The 17566-nt window shown below is 36.5% G+C and overlaps 1 protein-coding gene across 1 annotated transcript in view; it reads left to right on the plus strand.

The window, feature by feature from the left end:
- Window positions 1-17566, plus strand: part of LOC142341277 (cytoplasmic dynein 2 heavy chain 1-like) — a 154918-nt gene that overhangs the window by 43888 nt on the left and 93464 nt on the right. The window contains exons 13-22 of the mRNA XM_075392195.1: window positions 2466-2669; window positions 6073-6192; window positions 6359-6695; window positions 7114-7290; window positions 7625-7693; window positions 8962-9188; window positions 15727-15867; window positions 16166-16337; window positions 16703-16831; window positions 17315-17475. Of these exons, the coding sequence (XP_075248310.1) occupies window positions 2466-2669; window positions 6073-6192; window positions 6359-6695; window positions 7114-7290; window positions 7625-7693; window positions 8962-9188; window positions 15727-15867; window positions 16166-16337; window positions 16703-16831; window positions 17315-17475 (1737 nt within the window). The remainder of the gene's footprint in view (window positions 1-2465; window positions 2670-6072; window positions 6193-6358; window positions 6696-7113; window positions 7291-7624; window positions 7694-8961; window positions 9189-15726; window positions 15868-16165; window positions 16338-16702; window positions 16832-17314; window positions 17476-17566) is intronic.

Genomic DNA, 17566 nt, shown 5'->3' on the forward strand with positions numbered 1-17566 from the left:
ATCCCACTAAATACCCCACGCCCACTCAAGCTGCGGAGGGAGCAGAACGTGCGCAATTCTGAGTTTTGGTAGAATTGAACTCTCCTTCCTTTCTGCCTACTCCCCTCATACCCAGTGTGGCTGGCCTCTCTAAGCTTCTGCAAAGCCAAACCTTTACCAGCCGTTTGACAGCGATCCATCCGATGTTATTTGCTGATGCTATTGGTTTGATTTCTTTAATTAATAGCTTTGGGAAGGTTTTTGTTCAGCATTTTTGAACGCTGATGTCAACTTCATGTGAAAACTCAAAATTTCAATATTAAGCCAGTTTAAAGGTAATTGACTCTCTTTTTTGTATGAGCTGCGAAATACAAAATATTCACCTACACACGTTATTCACCTACATATCCTGAATTGCTTGATACAAATTTCTGGCAAGAAAAATTTCTCTCCTTTCTTGACGGGAAATTTATTTTTGGGAATTGACGCGTCAGGTGCTCACAAGTGAGGAAATATTGTGATCGTTGCGTAGCGAAGAAACTGAAATTATTGTAATTTTGTTTTTGTTTTGTTTTTAGTTTTATTTATTTTTCTTTATAGTTGTGTTTGAAACGTTATAAGTCTTTAGTTTAAATTTTTCTACTATCATTCACATTGTCATGCACATTCACAATTGTTATATTTTAAGATTTGTCCCATACTTATATTGCTATTTTCCAACAACTCAGTTTTTTTTGCAAAATGTGCAGTCAAGCAAATAGTACGCGGTTAATTGTTTTGAGCAATGCACTGGCGACTAAGAAGCGTTGGTTTTGATTTATTTTTTTAATTGTTGATAGTAAATGATGTTAAAACTGATTTTTGAAGTGTGATTCAAATTTTGTCGGCTTACTTCAAAAGCAGAATTATCTTAGCTCAAAAATTATCTTTTATCTTATTTATTTTAAGATTTTTGCATTATTTTGCATGCGAAGATGAAAATAATAAGGCACTTCGTTTAATAAAGGGAGAAAGATGAAAAATAATATTTTCAACATTTCTACAATGATAATGAAAGAAGTCATCAAAGAAAGTGCAAATATCAAGTTAAGTCTGTAATATTTTTATTCTGTTTGAAATACTCTGCTGTGTTTAATTGCTTTTGAACGAAGTTCATAGCATTTGTTGTAAACGTGTTGCTTGACCTTTTGCGTTTTTCTTCTAGAACATTCTTTGACTTCTCAAGTGACTTTTTCACTCTTTCGCTCTTCATTTTTGAGTGATCTCTATTGTTCTCATTATACTTGCTGTTAATATAAATTCGATTGAATGTTTTTCTACCCGCCTGTCGTTCGAGAGCAATTCTTCCGACACTAGTTGGTTTATATTTTTGACTGTTTTCTTGCAAAATATAGATTCTAAATTTAACTTATGAGTTTATTAATGCGGCTAAGGCCGCGTGATCCATTTTATGAAAGCTTCCTATTAACAGTAACTGCTTATTTGTACAATTAGCATCCCATAAAACTGTGATGCTCCCTCCCTCATTGTTCATTGATACTGAAAAAGATTTAAAATCCGCAAAAGCAGGTCAATCATTCGCTGTTAAAATTTTTGTAGCTTTTATGATATCAACATCCGATAAATTTATCAACCTGAGGACGATAGAGTTGGTATATCCGTTTTCCATTCGATTTCTTCAAACGTTAAATTCTTGAGACTAGTTGGTATAGAGAAAATGTTTGAAGATTTTTTAAAAATAAATGTTTAAGATTTTGGAAAATTTGAGAAATTTAAGTGTTCATTACTCATGGGCCTAGTTTCTTTTACTGAAAACTCGGCTCTTTAGGGTTTAATCTGTAAAAAAGAACTTTATTAGAGATAAATAAAGTTATGCCTACCTTACTATAATTTGTTAAAATTTGTTAATGTAAGTGATCAGCGACAATTTGTTGCCAATTTTTTAAACCATTTTTTGTTCGTGTAAAATGCAAAATTTTTCTGTTCTCTGAAAGGTTTTTGAATGAGTCTACCATACTCTGTATGATAATGTAATCTTTATTACGAGTTTTGAAAGAGAAAGCGCATAGTTACCTCTTTTTTAGGATTTACTTTCAAGATTGGACATTTTAAAAATTATTTAATAACAACGATTGAATAATTTTGGAAAAATGCCTTTTTTGGATAGTATGTTTCGATTGGGCCAATGTCGAGTTATTTTCATTCACACTTTCAGTTGCCTGTTCTGTATTTATGCTGCTTAATTTTTTGAACATTTGTTTGAAATCACACCTTCAGGATATATGAACTGAAATGATAACTTAAGTTTTTTGGAAAAATCAGAGCACTTTTGTCTCTTTTACACGAGTATACGTATTTCATACCCACATGAACAATTGATATTTCTAATTCGAATAATAAAATATTGTTTGAAGTTGACTAAAAGACTCCAACATATGAGTCATCAACCAGTAATATAACAGTTAATGGGGTTTATGTGTCTTCAGATTGGAGGAAGCAGTTCTCTCTGCAGTGTCCATGCAGATTCAAGTGATCCAGGCTGCACTCAAGCAGAAGCAGAGTTCCTTGGAATTAATGGAAAGAGAGGTGGATCTCGATGCGAATTCCGGCATCTTCATCACCCTCAACCCCGCTGGAAAGGGTTACGGTGGAAGGCAGAAACTGCCGGATAACTTGAAACAGCTCTTCAGGTAGGGTACTATGTTTTAACAGGTTTATTATGATAAACTGTTGATGCTTTGGAACTTTGACCTTGAATTGGTCAGTCCATTAAACTTGTTTATTAATAGCCGCGTCCTCAATTCCAGGCGGCCATTATAGCGCTCCTATTCTTTTACAATTCAAAGAATTTGAATTGTATTGCTGCGATGTGTTTTTTTTTAAGATGTGTTCACACATTTTGCAATGACTTTGATCTTTCAAAACGGGATAAACAGGTAAATCCCAGCTGGCATTAAGTTTCATTAGAGGCCCAAAGAGGGCTTTAGTAGTCCTTCAAGTGCTTATAGTGGTGCAGCTGCTGGGATGGCCTTAATTTAAGGTTAAATGTCATTTTTAGGAGTTTTTGGGCACAAAAGGGTGCAATTTTTCATGATTTTTTTGTGATTTTTTTGAGTTTTTTTGTTTGATTTGTCTCAGGTTGAAGTTTTTAAAAGTTGATGCAGGCCTTTTGTGCGACAAAATTGCTTGTTATGACCATTTTATGAGCTATATGTTTTGGTACTACAAACACAAACACACAAATTGATAATAATTTTTGCAATTTTTTTCAGGTCTTTTGAAAATTTTTGTCATTTTTGAGTTTGTTTAGCCCTAGGTGTCAAGAAACCTCCTCTAGGGTTTGATGAAGGGTTCGATGGTAGATTACTGCATAGTTTCTAGTGATAAAGGAATCGTTTTCAACTTTCTGCCATCATGAATATTAGCAGTTTTTGACAAAACTTGCAAATTTTTTTTTCATATTTTTGACATTTATTGTCCTTATTCAAGTTGTTTGAGTCCCAGGGGCCAGAAAACCTCATTAGGGTTTTGATAATAAGTTACTGAAAAATTTTGAGTTGCCATGGAATAGGTTTCAACTTTTTAATATCAAGAATATTAGCAATTTTTTTTGATAAAATTCGCTTTTTTTCAGGTTTTTGAAAATTTTCATCATTTTTTCAGTTTTTTTCAGCTTCAGGGACCAGGCAATCTCCTTTGAGATTTGTTAATGGGGCACTTCATAGTTTCTAGCAACAATGGATTGGTTTTTTAGCAACAAGGGAAGGATTTTAATGTCTCGAATTTTAGCATTTTTTGGATAAAATCTCATAAAAAGTTACTGCATGGTTTTTAGTTTCAATGGATTTGTTGTCAATAATTTAACCTTTCGACTTTGAGAAGTTTTTTGATAATATTTGCAATTTTTTTCAAGTTTTTCAAAACATTTGTATTTTATTTACTTTTTCTTGCCTCAGTAGCTGGGTAACTTCATCCAGGGTTTGATAGTATATTATTAAATAGTTGCTAGGGGGCTATTGAATGGCTTTCAACATTTTAATAGAACGAATTTTTTTTCGAAGTGTGAAGGTTTTTCTAAAAATTATTGCCTATCGATCTATGAGCCAATGAGTTTTAAAAGCTTGGAATTGGGTTACTGGATAACCTCTAGAGACACAGAAATGATTTTGAAGATATATATTATATATGTATATATATATATATACATATCACGATTTTCAGAAATATTTCCTGTTCATTTGCAATTGATTTCTTTTTTTTTCTCAAAAAATGAATTTTTTTCATGTCTTGCAGATATAATACTTGACCATTTTCAGAACCAAAAGTTGGTTTTGAACATTATGTTGAAATAGGTATTTTTAAAGGGAAAAAATTTTTGCCTTAGGTTTAAAAGCTGAGTTTTAGCAATGAGTATGTTTTTGCTTAGTTTTGTTTTTTGTTTTTGTTTTTAGTTTTTCTCAATTTTTTAGATGATTTTTGTGTTCTGGCTGGCATTGTTCAATTGATCGGCTGGTCAGGTAGAGTAGGTTTGGGTTTTTCATTCAATTCTTTGAATTGTATTTCAGGAATTGTCTTGCAATGTTTTTTTAGAAATGACTTCTGAACTCACTTATGGAACTTTAAATTTTATGAACATTCATTTGTTTAATAGCCGCGTCTTCAATCCCAGGCGGCTATTATAGCGCTCCTAATTTTTTTCCCTTCGTCTAACAGATTTTTGTTTCGTCTTACCCTGACTTCTTGGAATTGACTTGAGGTCAATTTACCTGTTAAAGGTCAATAGTGTGCATCTAAGTAGTGCCAAACATATATGCCCTAATTCTCGATTACTAGAGTCTTGAGTTTTTGATTTCAAATATTAATTTTGGGATCTTCTCCGTTTGTGTCCCCAGTATTTTATGCGCCCCCAGTTACAGAGCACGTGCCATTACATAGTAAGTCATTATGTAAAAAATATTGCACGTGCATCTGAGGGGTGCTAATATGCGCCCACTAAACTGATGGGGCACAAACGAAAAAGACCCTAATTTTGAAAAGCCTTATTAGGGCTTTCTCCTTATAGAGCTTATGTGTCTCATAAAAATGACAGTCCAAAGCTAACCCAAAAAATCTAGTGGTCTATTAAAGGACTGGTGGTCGATTTGTCTGTCTAGTCATTTTAGTTGTTTCAATTCATGGAAGGCCCCAAGCGTCTATCTCGACTATTTTCCGGCAATCTGCCGGCTATGTTCAATAGCCGCCCTCATTTCCTCAGCCAGCTATTATAGCGCTCCCAATTTTTTTTTACTTCGTCGAACTTTTTCTCGCTTTACCCATTTTGCCGCTTTTTCGACATTTTGCGTGAAATCTTTTTTACTTCTCTAGGCTAGTTTCACTCTTCTGTCATTCTACTCAAAGTTCTTTTAAACAGCAGCTGCTCACCAAAGCAATTCAAAATGAAGAGAGTCGGTATAAAAAATCAAAGTCAGAAATAGAAACGGGATAAACCCATAAAGTCCATTTTTAGATGCCCGGTACTTGACCTTTGTTCTCATAAGTTTTAGTTACTATCTATAATGCTTATTGGTATTGATACTAGACCATGTAGCCTCTCACTGAGAGACCGAAGTTTGTTCAATTACGAAATGACATCTAAATAAATCGCACTCAAAAGTGTTTTTATACAAAAATCGATTTTTGTTGATATTTTTTTTCTTTCAATCCCAATAGAGTTATGGGAATCAACGGCGGCTATTTTCCGGCAATCTGCCGGGTATGTTTCAAATATGGTCCAATTCATTTACACCGAATCTCGAAGCGTGTGTCACCGCATTTTTGTGTGCAAAGTTTGGAGATAATCGGCGTAGCTCAATTTTGAAACTCGTCGATTTTTTTTTGTCTTTGATATAGTTTTGCAATATGTGAGATAATTGTATATATAAATGATAGGTGTACTGTTATGTTTCGAACTCTGAAACCAATGAACTGCAACAAGACCGACCATAACTTCTTGCATTTTTATTTTTTCTCAGCTGAATGTTGAAAAGTTAGCATCCTAAGTTTTTAAGTTTATATTTTGCAATTCAGTTCTTTAATTCAATTCTTTTGTTTTAGACCCGTTGCAATGTCACGACCAGACAATGAGTTGATCTCGGAGGTGCTTCTGTTTGCAGAGGGATACAAGAATGCTTCTGTGTTGGGTCGCAAGTTATTTGCTGTTTTCAACCTCTCTAAGTACGCTTTGTCATGTTATCTAAATTTTTCGGTTGTTGACAAAAATATGTATTTTTTCAGCTTCTTTTTAATAGTATTTCAAAATCTTTAGATGTTAGATTGCTTCAAGTTGCAAAACGTGCTGGAAGAATCAATACAAGTAAAGCTAACAGGTGAATTATTTCAGAGGTCTGTTGACCCCTCAGCAACATTACGACTGGGGACTGCGTGCTCTCAAAACTGTTCTCAAAGGCTGCGGCGATCTGCTCAAGAAGGCCAAACGTGAATCAGCAGACGACACTCCCGACCAATCAGAATCGAGCATTGACGAAACAGTCATTTGTGTTCAGGCTTTGAGACTGAACACTTTGTCAAAACTGACTTTTATTGACATGCAGAGATTCGAGGGTATTATAAAAGACGTGTTTCCTGGAATTGAACCGATTGATGTGTCTTATGAAGAAATTGAGAGCGCTATAAAAGAAGCATGCAAGGAGATGCATCTACAGATTATGCCACGACAGGTTGCCAATTTTTCATGTTTAATTGCTCTCAAAAAAAGTCTCTAGCAATTGCTTCAATACGGTCGGTTTATGCAATTTTTGTACTATCGATTTTTCGTGTGACCGTTTTTTCAAGTGACTTTTTTTCCTTCCTACCTCTTGATTTTTTCATGTGAATTGATCTCATTCAGAGTTTAAAGCAGTATAATTTAAATGGCAGTAGTTAACTTCTATCGTTAGCTACTAACATCTTTTAAAAATTAAAATTCAAATTTACTAGATTTAATATTAGTGTCTAATATTAGCTTTAATAACATCATTAGTAGGCTATGCATTTAGTGTTTGTTCCGTTTTGAAGTCAATACTGTAATCGTTACTCCCTTCAATTACCGAAGTGTCTGACGATAACCGGCAATTCATAATTGTGTTTCTTGTTCAGGTGAAGAAGGCTCTTGAATTGTACGAGCAGCTTCGTCAGAGGACGGGAGTGGTAGTAGTGGGTCCCAGTGGGGCTGGAAAATCCACCATTTGGACCATGTTGCAACACGCTCTACTCAAAGTGCAGAAGAAAGTGGTGCTGTACACTATGAACCCCAAGGCAATGCCGCGACAACAGGTTGCTATCTATCATCGTTTGTTTATGATGGTTACATGACTCACTCTGCGTGAAATCATTGAGAACTTCTGGCGTTTATTGAGAACCGAGATGGTCAGTCAGATTTTCCAAGCTACATCTACAGAGTCACGTAACTCTGTTTAAACGCAAAATTTTCTATTTTGAAAATGTCCTTGGATGTTCATGGAAGTCAACTTCCGGCTATTTATATATGAAATTTCGTTTGAAAACGTATTAATTTATTAAATAATTTACTACTTAATGTGTCCTATGAGCAAATTTATTGAAAATGTTCCTAATATGTTTAAATCAAAACGATGAATTGTAATTTCAGCTTCTGGGGTCTATTGATTTGGATACGCGTGAATGGACTGACGGCGTTCTCACATACAGTGCCAGACAGGTAAAAAGATCAATTGCAGGATGTCCAATAGTTTCAACTCTTTAACAAATTTTATTTCATCAATTGATTTTCACACAACACGTCAAATAGACATTTTAAAATTAATTGCTCCCAAAGGCAGTTTGTTTAATTAATTGCTCTCAAACGAAGTAGCAATTATATTAGTGCTGTGGTCTTTTTTATGCGATTTTTCGATTGACCAATTTTGTGTCTGGCCCATTTGACATTTCGTCCTCAAAAACGGGGTTAACAGGTAGCGCCCAGAGGGCATTAAGTTCTCTTAGAGCCTTTCTGCTCACTAGTCTCCAAATATGCGATTAAGAGAAACTGTTTTGAAGGCGTATGCTCATGGTGTGAGGGCCGTTCTCAGAGTTTGACCCCAAGCCCCCCACCTGACTTCATCACTCTCTCCGTTATTATGAAATTTTACCCAATTTCATTTTACTCAATGACATTTTACCCTACGCCATTTTACCCAACCTGTCATTTTACCCAATGCCACTTTACCCAATACAAACTTAACCAATGCTCTTTGATCTTTTCGTTCAATTATCAGATGACAAATTAGCCTTCGCTATTACAAGAATGATTTAAAATATTTGTGGGACATTTAATTATATAGTCGGCTAAATATTTGTTCTGGTAAATTTAGCAAGTGGGTAAGTTGGCATTGGATAAAATGGCAAAATGGATTTGGGTAAGTTGTCCTGACACCACTCTTTCACATCAGCCCCCCCCCCCCCCCTCCATTCCATCCCTGCACATCGTTCAGGCCGTAAGGACGTGTCCCCGTGCAACCTCCCCCCCCCCGCTGCGCTCACCTCACGCCCCTTCAGTTAAAATACAGCTGGCCTCACTAAACCGTAGCTAGCTACTGACAAAGCCAACCGCTCGCCGGTCGTTTGAGAGCAATTCGCCCGACGTTTGTCGGTTATATTTATGTTTTAATTTTTGTTTGCTTTCAGAGAATTTTGTTTCATATGACTAATGTTCTTTCGTCTTTTTCCTAAAGTTTTAAACAAAGCAGTGCAATTTGCTGCAGGCACTTGTTACGCAGTGTTAAACTGTAGTTCCTCAGTAATGTTGCCCGGTTGACTTTTCCTGGTAATCATACTGGGACCTTACAGGATATCATGTAATCATACCGTATTTTTTGTACGACCCTTGCATATAAGACCTCAGAAATCATATATGATTCTTTCGTGGAAGCAAGGATCTGTTCTGTGATAATAATTTTTACAGGTTGCTGACATAAATTGTTTAAACAGGTTGTTAAAGAACCACTGCATGTGAATAGCTGGATCATCTGTGACGGGGACATAGACCCAGAGTGGATCGAGTCTTTGAACTCTGTCCTGGACGACAACAGACTGCTTACGATGCCTTCTGGAGAGAGAATCCAGTTTGGACCCAATGTCAACTTTCTCTTCGAGACTCATGACTTGAGTTGTGCCTCCCCTGCCACCATATCGAGAATGGGCATGATATTCCTGAGGTACCACTTTTTATGAACTTTAGGATTGCGGTAGAATTAACTGATACTTTAAGAAAACATTCAGCGCATGGATTCATCGAATAGTCTAATCATAATCAATGTGTCAAGATCAGAGGTCATTGTCATTTTTTGCCATCAACATATTTTTTATTATAGCTGCCAAGTTGTAAGCCGAACATAGCTATATTACTCTACTCTCGGCTTTTACGACTGTAACTGAGTAACAGTGATCTTTGTTTTTAATCTAGTATCGGTGGGACAGGATGTAGATGTTAATGGCGCAAATGGAAACAAAATTTTCGGTCAATCTGCTGAGCAAAAGTCAAAAGCATAGCAAAAGAGCGAATGGTTTTTGTTAATGCGTTTTTAAGAGAGAAGGAGACAAAAATATAAAAATAAAAGTATAAGTTCCGCTAAGTGCAGTAACTTGGAGCTCACTTGGAGCGTTTTTAAAGCCGTTTTTAGTTTTAGTTGTAACTTTTTTTGGGCAAAAAAGAGTTTTTTTTGCTTGCAATTAGCACTTATGATGAATTTGATTAATTGCTCTCGAACGAAGTTCGTTTAGTTTCTCTCGAACGAAGTTCGTTTAGTTTCTCTCGAACGAAGTTCGTGGCAATTATTGTAAACGTGTTGGTCTTTTTATATGCCAATCTTTTGTTGGACCGTTTTTGCACTTTTCTTCAGAACATTCTTTGAATTCTCGTGTGAATTTTTTACGCTTTCATTCTTCATTTTTCAGTGAACTCTATTGTTCTCACTCCGAAGTAAAGATTGTTGCTAAAATAAAATCGATTTCAGCATAGCAAATTAATGAGCCCGATAGCCGATTGGGCAATGCTTCTGGTGCGGGATCGGGTCGAATTGCTCGAATCCCTGAATGGTCAACTGTTTTTGCTCCCATAAAGAAAAATTACCTAGGTTACAGCCCCTGGATTAAATTGACTCGCCTGCCGTTCGAGAGCAATTCTTCCGACATTTTTCGTTTATGTTTAGCTTGGTTTGGTTTGACTGGTATCCGTTTGAAATTTTTTAAAATTTTTTGAAATTGGTTCAATTTTGGAATGTTTTTGTCTATTTTTTGAAGCTTTTTTCTAAATTCTTTTTTTTCTGTTCTCCTAGTTTTTTGTTCTCTTTTATTTAGAACTGTTCCATGAATATCTTTGAAAAATGATAGCCTGCCGTTCGAGAGCAATTCTTCCGACATTTTTCGTTTATGTTTAGCATGGTTTGGTTTGACTGGTATCCGTTTGAAATTTTTTAAAATTTTTTGAAATTGGTTCAATTTTGGAATGTTTTTGTCTATTTTTTGAAGCTTTTTTCTAAATTCTTTTTTTTTCTGTTCTCCTAGTTTTTTGTTCTCTTTTATTTAGAACTGTTCCATGAATATCTTTGAAAAATGATAGCTGAAGTTTTATTGGTCGGTCCTTTTCTGAATTACATCAAATATTGTTTTGAATTATTAAACAGGTTTTTGCTTTTTTGCCTTTGTGTGTTAATTGTTTAGTGTTTTCATCTCGTATGTTTAACCACTGTTTTGTTTTGCAAATGCTCTGGAGAGCAGTTGGTACAAGTTGTAGAAAATATTGCAACAGTGTTTAGCTTTTAGATTTATTGGATCCTCGTTTATAATTTGCATCAACTCAATTCTGTATCTGTTTCTATATTTATTTTACAGTCTGTAAGGCTAGTTCGCAACTATTTGGGCAATATGCTCGCAATGTTATAGAGACTTGCTATGGAGATATTGCCCACTATTTAGCCTGTTCGAAAATGGATGAAGACTGTAATGGATTAACGAAACCATATTGAAATCTATATAGGATTTGTGAACTATGGAGTCTTCTAGAAGTCAGTGTTTTAAAGGTGCGATCTGAGGGATCCAAAATATACTTCAGGGAATCATATATAAATCTTGCGTGACCTTTTTCTCAACAGCGCTTTTAATTCGCTGTTATATCTTAAATTTAAGGCATTTTCTTCAATTGAACTGTTATGAAGTTTGTGGCAATTATATTAGTCCTGATGGTCTTTTTAATAGCTGCGTTAGCCAGCTTTTAATGGCCTTCTTTTTTGGCTTTTTTATAATTCGAAGTTGGAAATAGTTTTTAAAATTATTTCCAATTTTTTCAATTTTTTTTTGAATCTTTGACTTTTTTATCATTTTTTTCCGGCACCAGGATCCTAGGGACCTCCTCCAAGGCGTCATGAAAAGCCGTCGCATAGTTTCTAGATTCATGGAATTGTTATCAATATTTTAATGACTCCAGCTTTACCACTTTTTTGATAAAATATAATTTTTTAAATTTTCCACAAAAATAATTATCTTGTTCCAAGTTTATGGATGTTTTTGAGCCATTAAAACTAAGTAAAGCTTGAAATAGTGATACCGGATATCCTCTTAAGACAATGGAATGGTTTTGAAGATTTTAATGTGTTGAATTTTAGCAAGATTTTGTTAAAATTTGCAATTGTTTTCAAAATTTTTGAGTGTTTTTGTCCTTTTCTCAGTTTAACTATCATTACTGGCCAGCGAAATTTTTCAAGTCTTGCAGATGGGTTACTTGACATAACTCAGGAGAGTAAAAATAGTGTTGAACATTTTCACTGCAAAACCTGGAAGCTTTTTTATTTAAATTTTGCAATATTTGCAAATTTTTTAAATATCAGTTTTCTATTTCATTTGTTTACTAACAAAGCTAGAAAACTAAAAGTTTAAGAGTCGAGTCAACCTAGCGCTAGCTTCAATCAAACTTGGCTAGCTACTGACAAAGCCAACCGCTCGCCGGTCGTTTGAGAGCAATTCGCCCGACGTTAGTCGGTTATGTTCATGATTTTTGTAGTCAAATTTTAGTGATGATTTTGATCACGTCGAAACGGGAATTGGAGCAAAAAGGCGAGTGGTTTTGCGGCGTGAAATGCTGTTACTCTAATTTTAAAGCAGAGTTAGGAGAAGGTGTATGAACAAAAACTCGTATTCTTGCTTGTGGCTTTCTGTTAACGTGCAGGCATTTGATTTGTGTTTTTACTGTGTTTGTTTATATGGCCATTTTTGTTGCGACCATTATTACTTATCTGCTTTTCGTAAGATTTTTGTTGGGACTTTTATTTCTTATCTGCTTTTCGTTTCTTCATTCATGCAACGTTGACTAAATTCCGTGCCTGACGTCATTTTTGGAGCAAGGTTTGTTGTTCATTTATGTGATTGAGTGTTTGGTCACACGTGGTTTACCTCACTCTCATAATATGAATTCATAACTCGCACAGGAACTTTTGTTTACTTTAATTGATGGATTTGAGGTCAACTTAGTGTATTTCACTCTTATTGAAGGCTATGTAGGGGCGAATAGTAGAAACAGCAATAAGTGATACAAATTTGGTATCTAAATATCTGAGCAGTTAGTAAAAACTAACAATTTTCTTTTTCTGTTTTTGTCATCTGTATGAGACTACAAACCTATTGGAGCTGTTTTGTCAATGTAGAGACTATGATTTAATTTCTCGTAATATGAAATTTTTGTCTTATTAATACCCGCGAAGCGATAGCTGAGGCTATTATTGGCCTTCTATTGGTTTTTTATTTATTTCGTCGTCATGTTTTTTGTTACGTTCATTCGTGCAATTTCAACTGATTTGCGTGCGTGACGTCATTTTTCACTCTTAGTAGAGCGAGTTTTTTTGTTCATTTGCGTGATTAAATTTTTGGTCACACGTGACTTACCTCACTCTTGAAAATGACTTCCTCACTCTAAAATTGACTTTTCTTTGCTTTATTCAAAGAGATAAGGTCAAATGAGTGCTTGTCACTCTAAGTGAAGGCTATTTAAGAGCAGCAAATAGAAACAGAAAATTATATAGATTTTTAATCAAAATTTAACATCTCAGCGCTTAATGAAAAGAATAAATTTATTTTTTGGTCTGTCTTTTTACCGTCTTTTTGAGACTACAGATCTATGAAGCTATTGCGGCTATTTTCTGGCAAATTGCCAGCTATGTTAGTTTTGTTGGTGTAATTTTCTGACTTTTGCGTTTGCGAACGGGATAAACAGTTAAAGTCCACAGAGCATTAAGTTATTGAGTAGCTCTCTTAGTGCTTTACTAGTCAAGATGTGTCCCAATCCCCCACTTGACACTGCATCCTAAATCACCCCTTATATCCTTTCCAATTGAGCTTAAGCTAGCTTCTCGGAGCTTAAGCTAGCTAATGTCGAAGACAACAGCTCGCCAATCGTTTGCCCGACGTTAGTCGCTATGGTTTACTTTTGTATCTGAATTATTTCGTGTGCATCTGCTTGCGCTACGGTTATCATAATAAATACTTCAGCCTGACTTAGCATTTTCTATCTCCATCGCGCACCTTCAAAACAATTAATTACCGTATTGCGGTAGCCCGAATGAGTCAAAAACCCTGAGTGAGAATCGTACTCGCCTCATGCATTGGCGATCAAACACGGTGCATAGGCTCTGATCCGCACCGCCAACATTTTGCTAAACGAATGCTCTGCTACCAACAGCCTGGAATACTCCAGATGACAGACAGAATCAATCGAAAGTCCTTGATAGGGCAAGTGGGAGAACCACTACCTGGCGTTGGCGATTTATCGCTGTTCTGGAAACTTAACATTTTAGGCAGAGTCCTCTTTTTCGATAAACGCATTATCGGAAGCCCAACTGGAGTCCAGCAAGGAGATCCTTTGAGGCCTTTGCTTTTTGCCTTAGCGCTCAATATAGTATGAAACTGCTGGCATCTGGAATATGAACATTTTGTGGGACAAAAGTGAACTAAAGGATTGTTTTAGCGTTATTGCTGAAGTCCAAGGAACATTAATCTTAATGTTAAAAGAATTCAATGTTGCCTTGTGTCTTGAGTGAAAATGACTAGTATTGGTCAGGAAATAAAGCTAATCGAAGATGGAGGCCTAGAAGTTCTGGGAGATGCTCTCGGAACGATGGTTTTTGGAGGCAAATGTAATTTGAAAAAAAAAAGAGTTGGAAATGCTCAACGTTTTCAGGGCGCATACGGAACTCTCAGAATCTGTCCCGGCTGTCCGAAGCTGGTTTAGTCTACGAATGGAAGGGTGATCCGTGCCAAGACATTTCCACCATTTTGAATGAAATTGACACAGTCAAAGTGATTATGTGGAACTTGTTCTAGGCTTCGTCGTCCCAGAGTGTTTGTTGAAGCAATGTACACAGTCAGTTAAGCTTTGTTGGACTGGGTATTAGAAGGTCTACCGGTCAGCAACTGGCTGTCTATATCAGTTCTGTTCTATCATGTTCAAGTAAATTCGCAGAAATTGTTGACATTGATACATCTACGAGGGTTCCTCTCCGAAAATTTTTCGAGGCAGCTCAAAACTGCGGAGCTCAAAAAATTTCAACAGCATTCCACTCGAGAACTATTTGATGCACAATGGAACACAGAGCTTCTTGATGAGACTCTCTAAACGCGAAAAAGCCCGGCTAGACTCGTTAACTTTATGCTGGGGCCTGGTTCAGTGCTCCTTATCTCAGCCTACATTTGAGCACCAGCGAATTCCAACTGCACTGCTGTTACAACCTCAGAATCTCCATGTTTGACAGGAACAATGTTTTTTATTAATAGCTTATTGGACAAATTTGGGGACCACGCCGCTTCATGCTGCTGCAGAGGAAACGTCATCAACCGCACGACCGAGTAAGAGATCGCCTGTTGAATGGCTCAGCCTTCTGAATGTAGTCTTTCGCCAGTTCGCCAGAAACAGTTCTCAGTACCAGACAACAACTCCAAACCAGGCGGTGCTTACCTTCCCTCTGGGCTAAGCGGAATACTATCTGCTTTCTCCATGACAATAGTCTCCCTATCGTAGAAAAAACCACATAGATCACCTTCGGGTCAGAACGTTGGTACATCATTGGCGCTTGCAGAGTGCAGGAAGAATAATATTCATTATGAGTGTTGCGGATAAAATTTGTACCGTAGCTGCTGAAGCGCTTTGCGGAATTTCCGTAACATTTTACAAGACTTTAAAATGAGCAGCATTGTTGGCTGATGGAGTAAATCCTTTTTCCCGATGGGCTGTTTTGCACTTAGCCGATTTATCCAATGGTTTTGATAAAAGGCACCACTGTCCTGCCAATTGCACGTCGGATGTGTGCGTGAGTTACTTGGCAATAAAAACCCGATTGTCTGGTTTGAACGCTTTTTCTCAACCCTTTCAACGATAGCCGACAGAGTACATGAAACCTCAATAGTTCGAAAGGTAGCAATTTGGCCTAGATGAACGACTACTTCGAAATGTAAGCCGGATTATGTGGTTTTTTATGGGCACAAATTGAAGGCACTATTATCTTCATTTTCGGGAGATTTTTCGGAACCCATTATAAGCCGGGTTATTTCTATGAACCAAATGATTTGTTTTTATCTGATTATATTGGGTTGAACACAAGCTGTTATTTGATTAGCGATAAATGTGCTTTGCAATCTGCATGCCATTCGTAACTAAGTTTCTGAAGTTGTAATTTAATGAGTTAATTGGAATGATTAGTCTTCTCTGTTTAGCGATGAAGACGTGAACGAAGAGGCAGTGGTGTCCTCTTGGTTGTCGAGGCACTGTTCAGGTAGCAGTCAACAACAGATCTTGGCTGATCTGGAGTCCCTCGTTGCTGAACACTTTTACTCCACTCTACAAGTGGCCAAAAAGTTAGTTGTCTTATCTTTAATTCTTGATAGGTCCGTAAGACTTCAAATGAAATTGATCAATTTCTGAGAATCCTATTTTTTGAACTCTATGGGGATGAAAACTTTTAGGTGCGTTACTTTTTCTATTTACCTTTCCTTTTTTGGACCATTTTTATTACAAGGTTGCGATATTTTGCTCAGTGTCTTCAGTAGTGATTTTTGTTACCAGACATCCTTGTGCTGCATTTCAAGTCATTCGAGGACAACATTCGAATAGTTTCCGAGAGTGTGTAACAAGGTTTCGCTTTGTTGCATTTAGATTTGAGCCGATACTAGAGGTATCACTGACAGGGCTGATCTTCAACGGGCTTTCGCACTTGGTGCCTCTGACGTCACAAGAGGGAGGAATGGTCTCTGAGGAGGAGTTCAAGTGCGCCGTTGTCAAAGGATTCTTAGGAAACGTCAAGGACAAGGAAGCATTCATGCGAGAGGTAGGTTGTCTTGTTGCCCACTTCCAATCTTCTTCTAGATTTCAGGGTTTTCGATTTGCAATTTCAGGTCTGTACAAATGCACAAAGTTCGACTAGTCTACGTCACTATTTCTGATGAAATTAATATAATCAATAAGAATGACAATCAACCAGAAGTTACTTTTTCTTAATTAAAGTTACATTTTTGCTGTAACTTGGAGACGAATTTTAGTTTTAAAATTTTTTACTTGTTAGGTTGTTATTTCTAGGTTCAAAACTCAATTTTCTTTTTCATTGACTCTTGTGTTGGATCTAATGTTTAGATTTGTGTTCTAATTCGCTATTTTTTTTCAGAAAAATGATTATTTTAACTTGGTCGCTTCTAGATCTCAAACGTGGTTGGGTTCCACCCTCCTGGCTCTGACCTGACTTCATTCCACTTCGATCGGATGTTGGCCAGAGTGGAGTCATACAGAGACAACCAGATCTCAGACGAAATCTCTGATGAATTCGAGGTCAGCTACTCTCAGATAATTTTCCTCTGATTACTATCAGTAAATAGTGTCAAATTGTTTGTTGAATGCTTGCTGATAAGCAATAACACATGTTAGCGGAGCTGTGAAATCTATGTCTTAAAATGATTCAGATTGATGATTATTTTCGAATTTAAAATGTCTGTTAAAACAGTTGTTAAAAGTACAGTTCGTAACCCATGATCAAGTGGTCCCAGAACCAAGTGACAAAGTGAACTCTGATAAAAATTATTTTCACACCATTGTCCAGACGATCATGTTTTCTACCAGAAATCAGGACCCTATAATTTTAAGCGCTGATTTTCGCTCGAATATGGTCTGTTTATCAGAGGTCGCTAGGATCTCGGACCTCAACCTTGAAAACCAACACGAGGACTAATTTAACTAGCCGAGCGGAATTGATCACTGATAGATCTACGTAGATCTTGCTCTGCTCACTGAATGAAATCTGTTTCTCTGTTTTAGGTTTCTGGCAAGCTGCCACTGGTGCTTACTCGCACTACCCTGGCTAACCTGGACAATTTTAACCTCTGGCTGCAGAGTGGCCAGAGACAACCCTTCATTCTAATTGGTCCAGAAGGATGTGGCAAGAGCATGCTCCTTAACCACTGTTTCTCTCAACTCAGGTATCTCATTCGGACTTCTTGGTTGTGTATTTGGTCGAACTTCGTCAATAGCATTTCTTAGAAGAGAACTTCCGAGATTTAACGCATGACT

The sequence above is a fragment of the Convolutriloba macropyga genome, chromosome 6 (genome assembly GCF_964194025.1).
Source record: "Convolutriloba macropyga chromosome 6, txConMacr16.3, whole genome shotgun sequence".
NCBI classification, from domain to species: Eukaryota; Metazoa; Xenacoelomorpha; order Acoela; family Convolutidae; genus Convolutriloba; species Convolutriloba macropyga.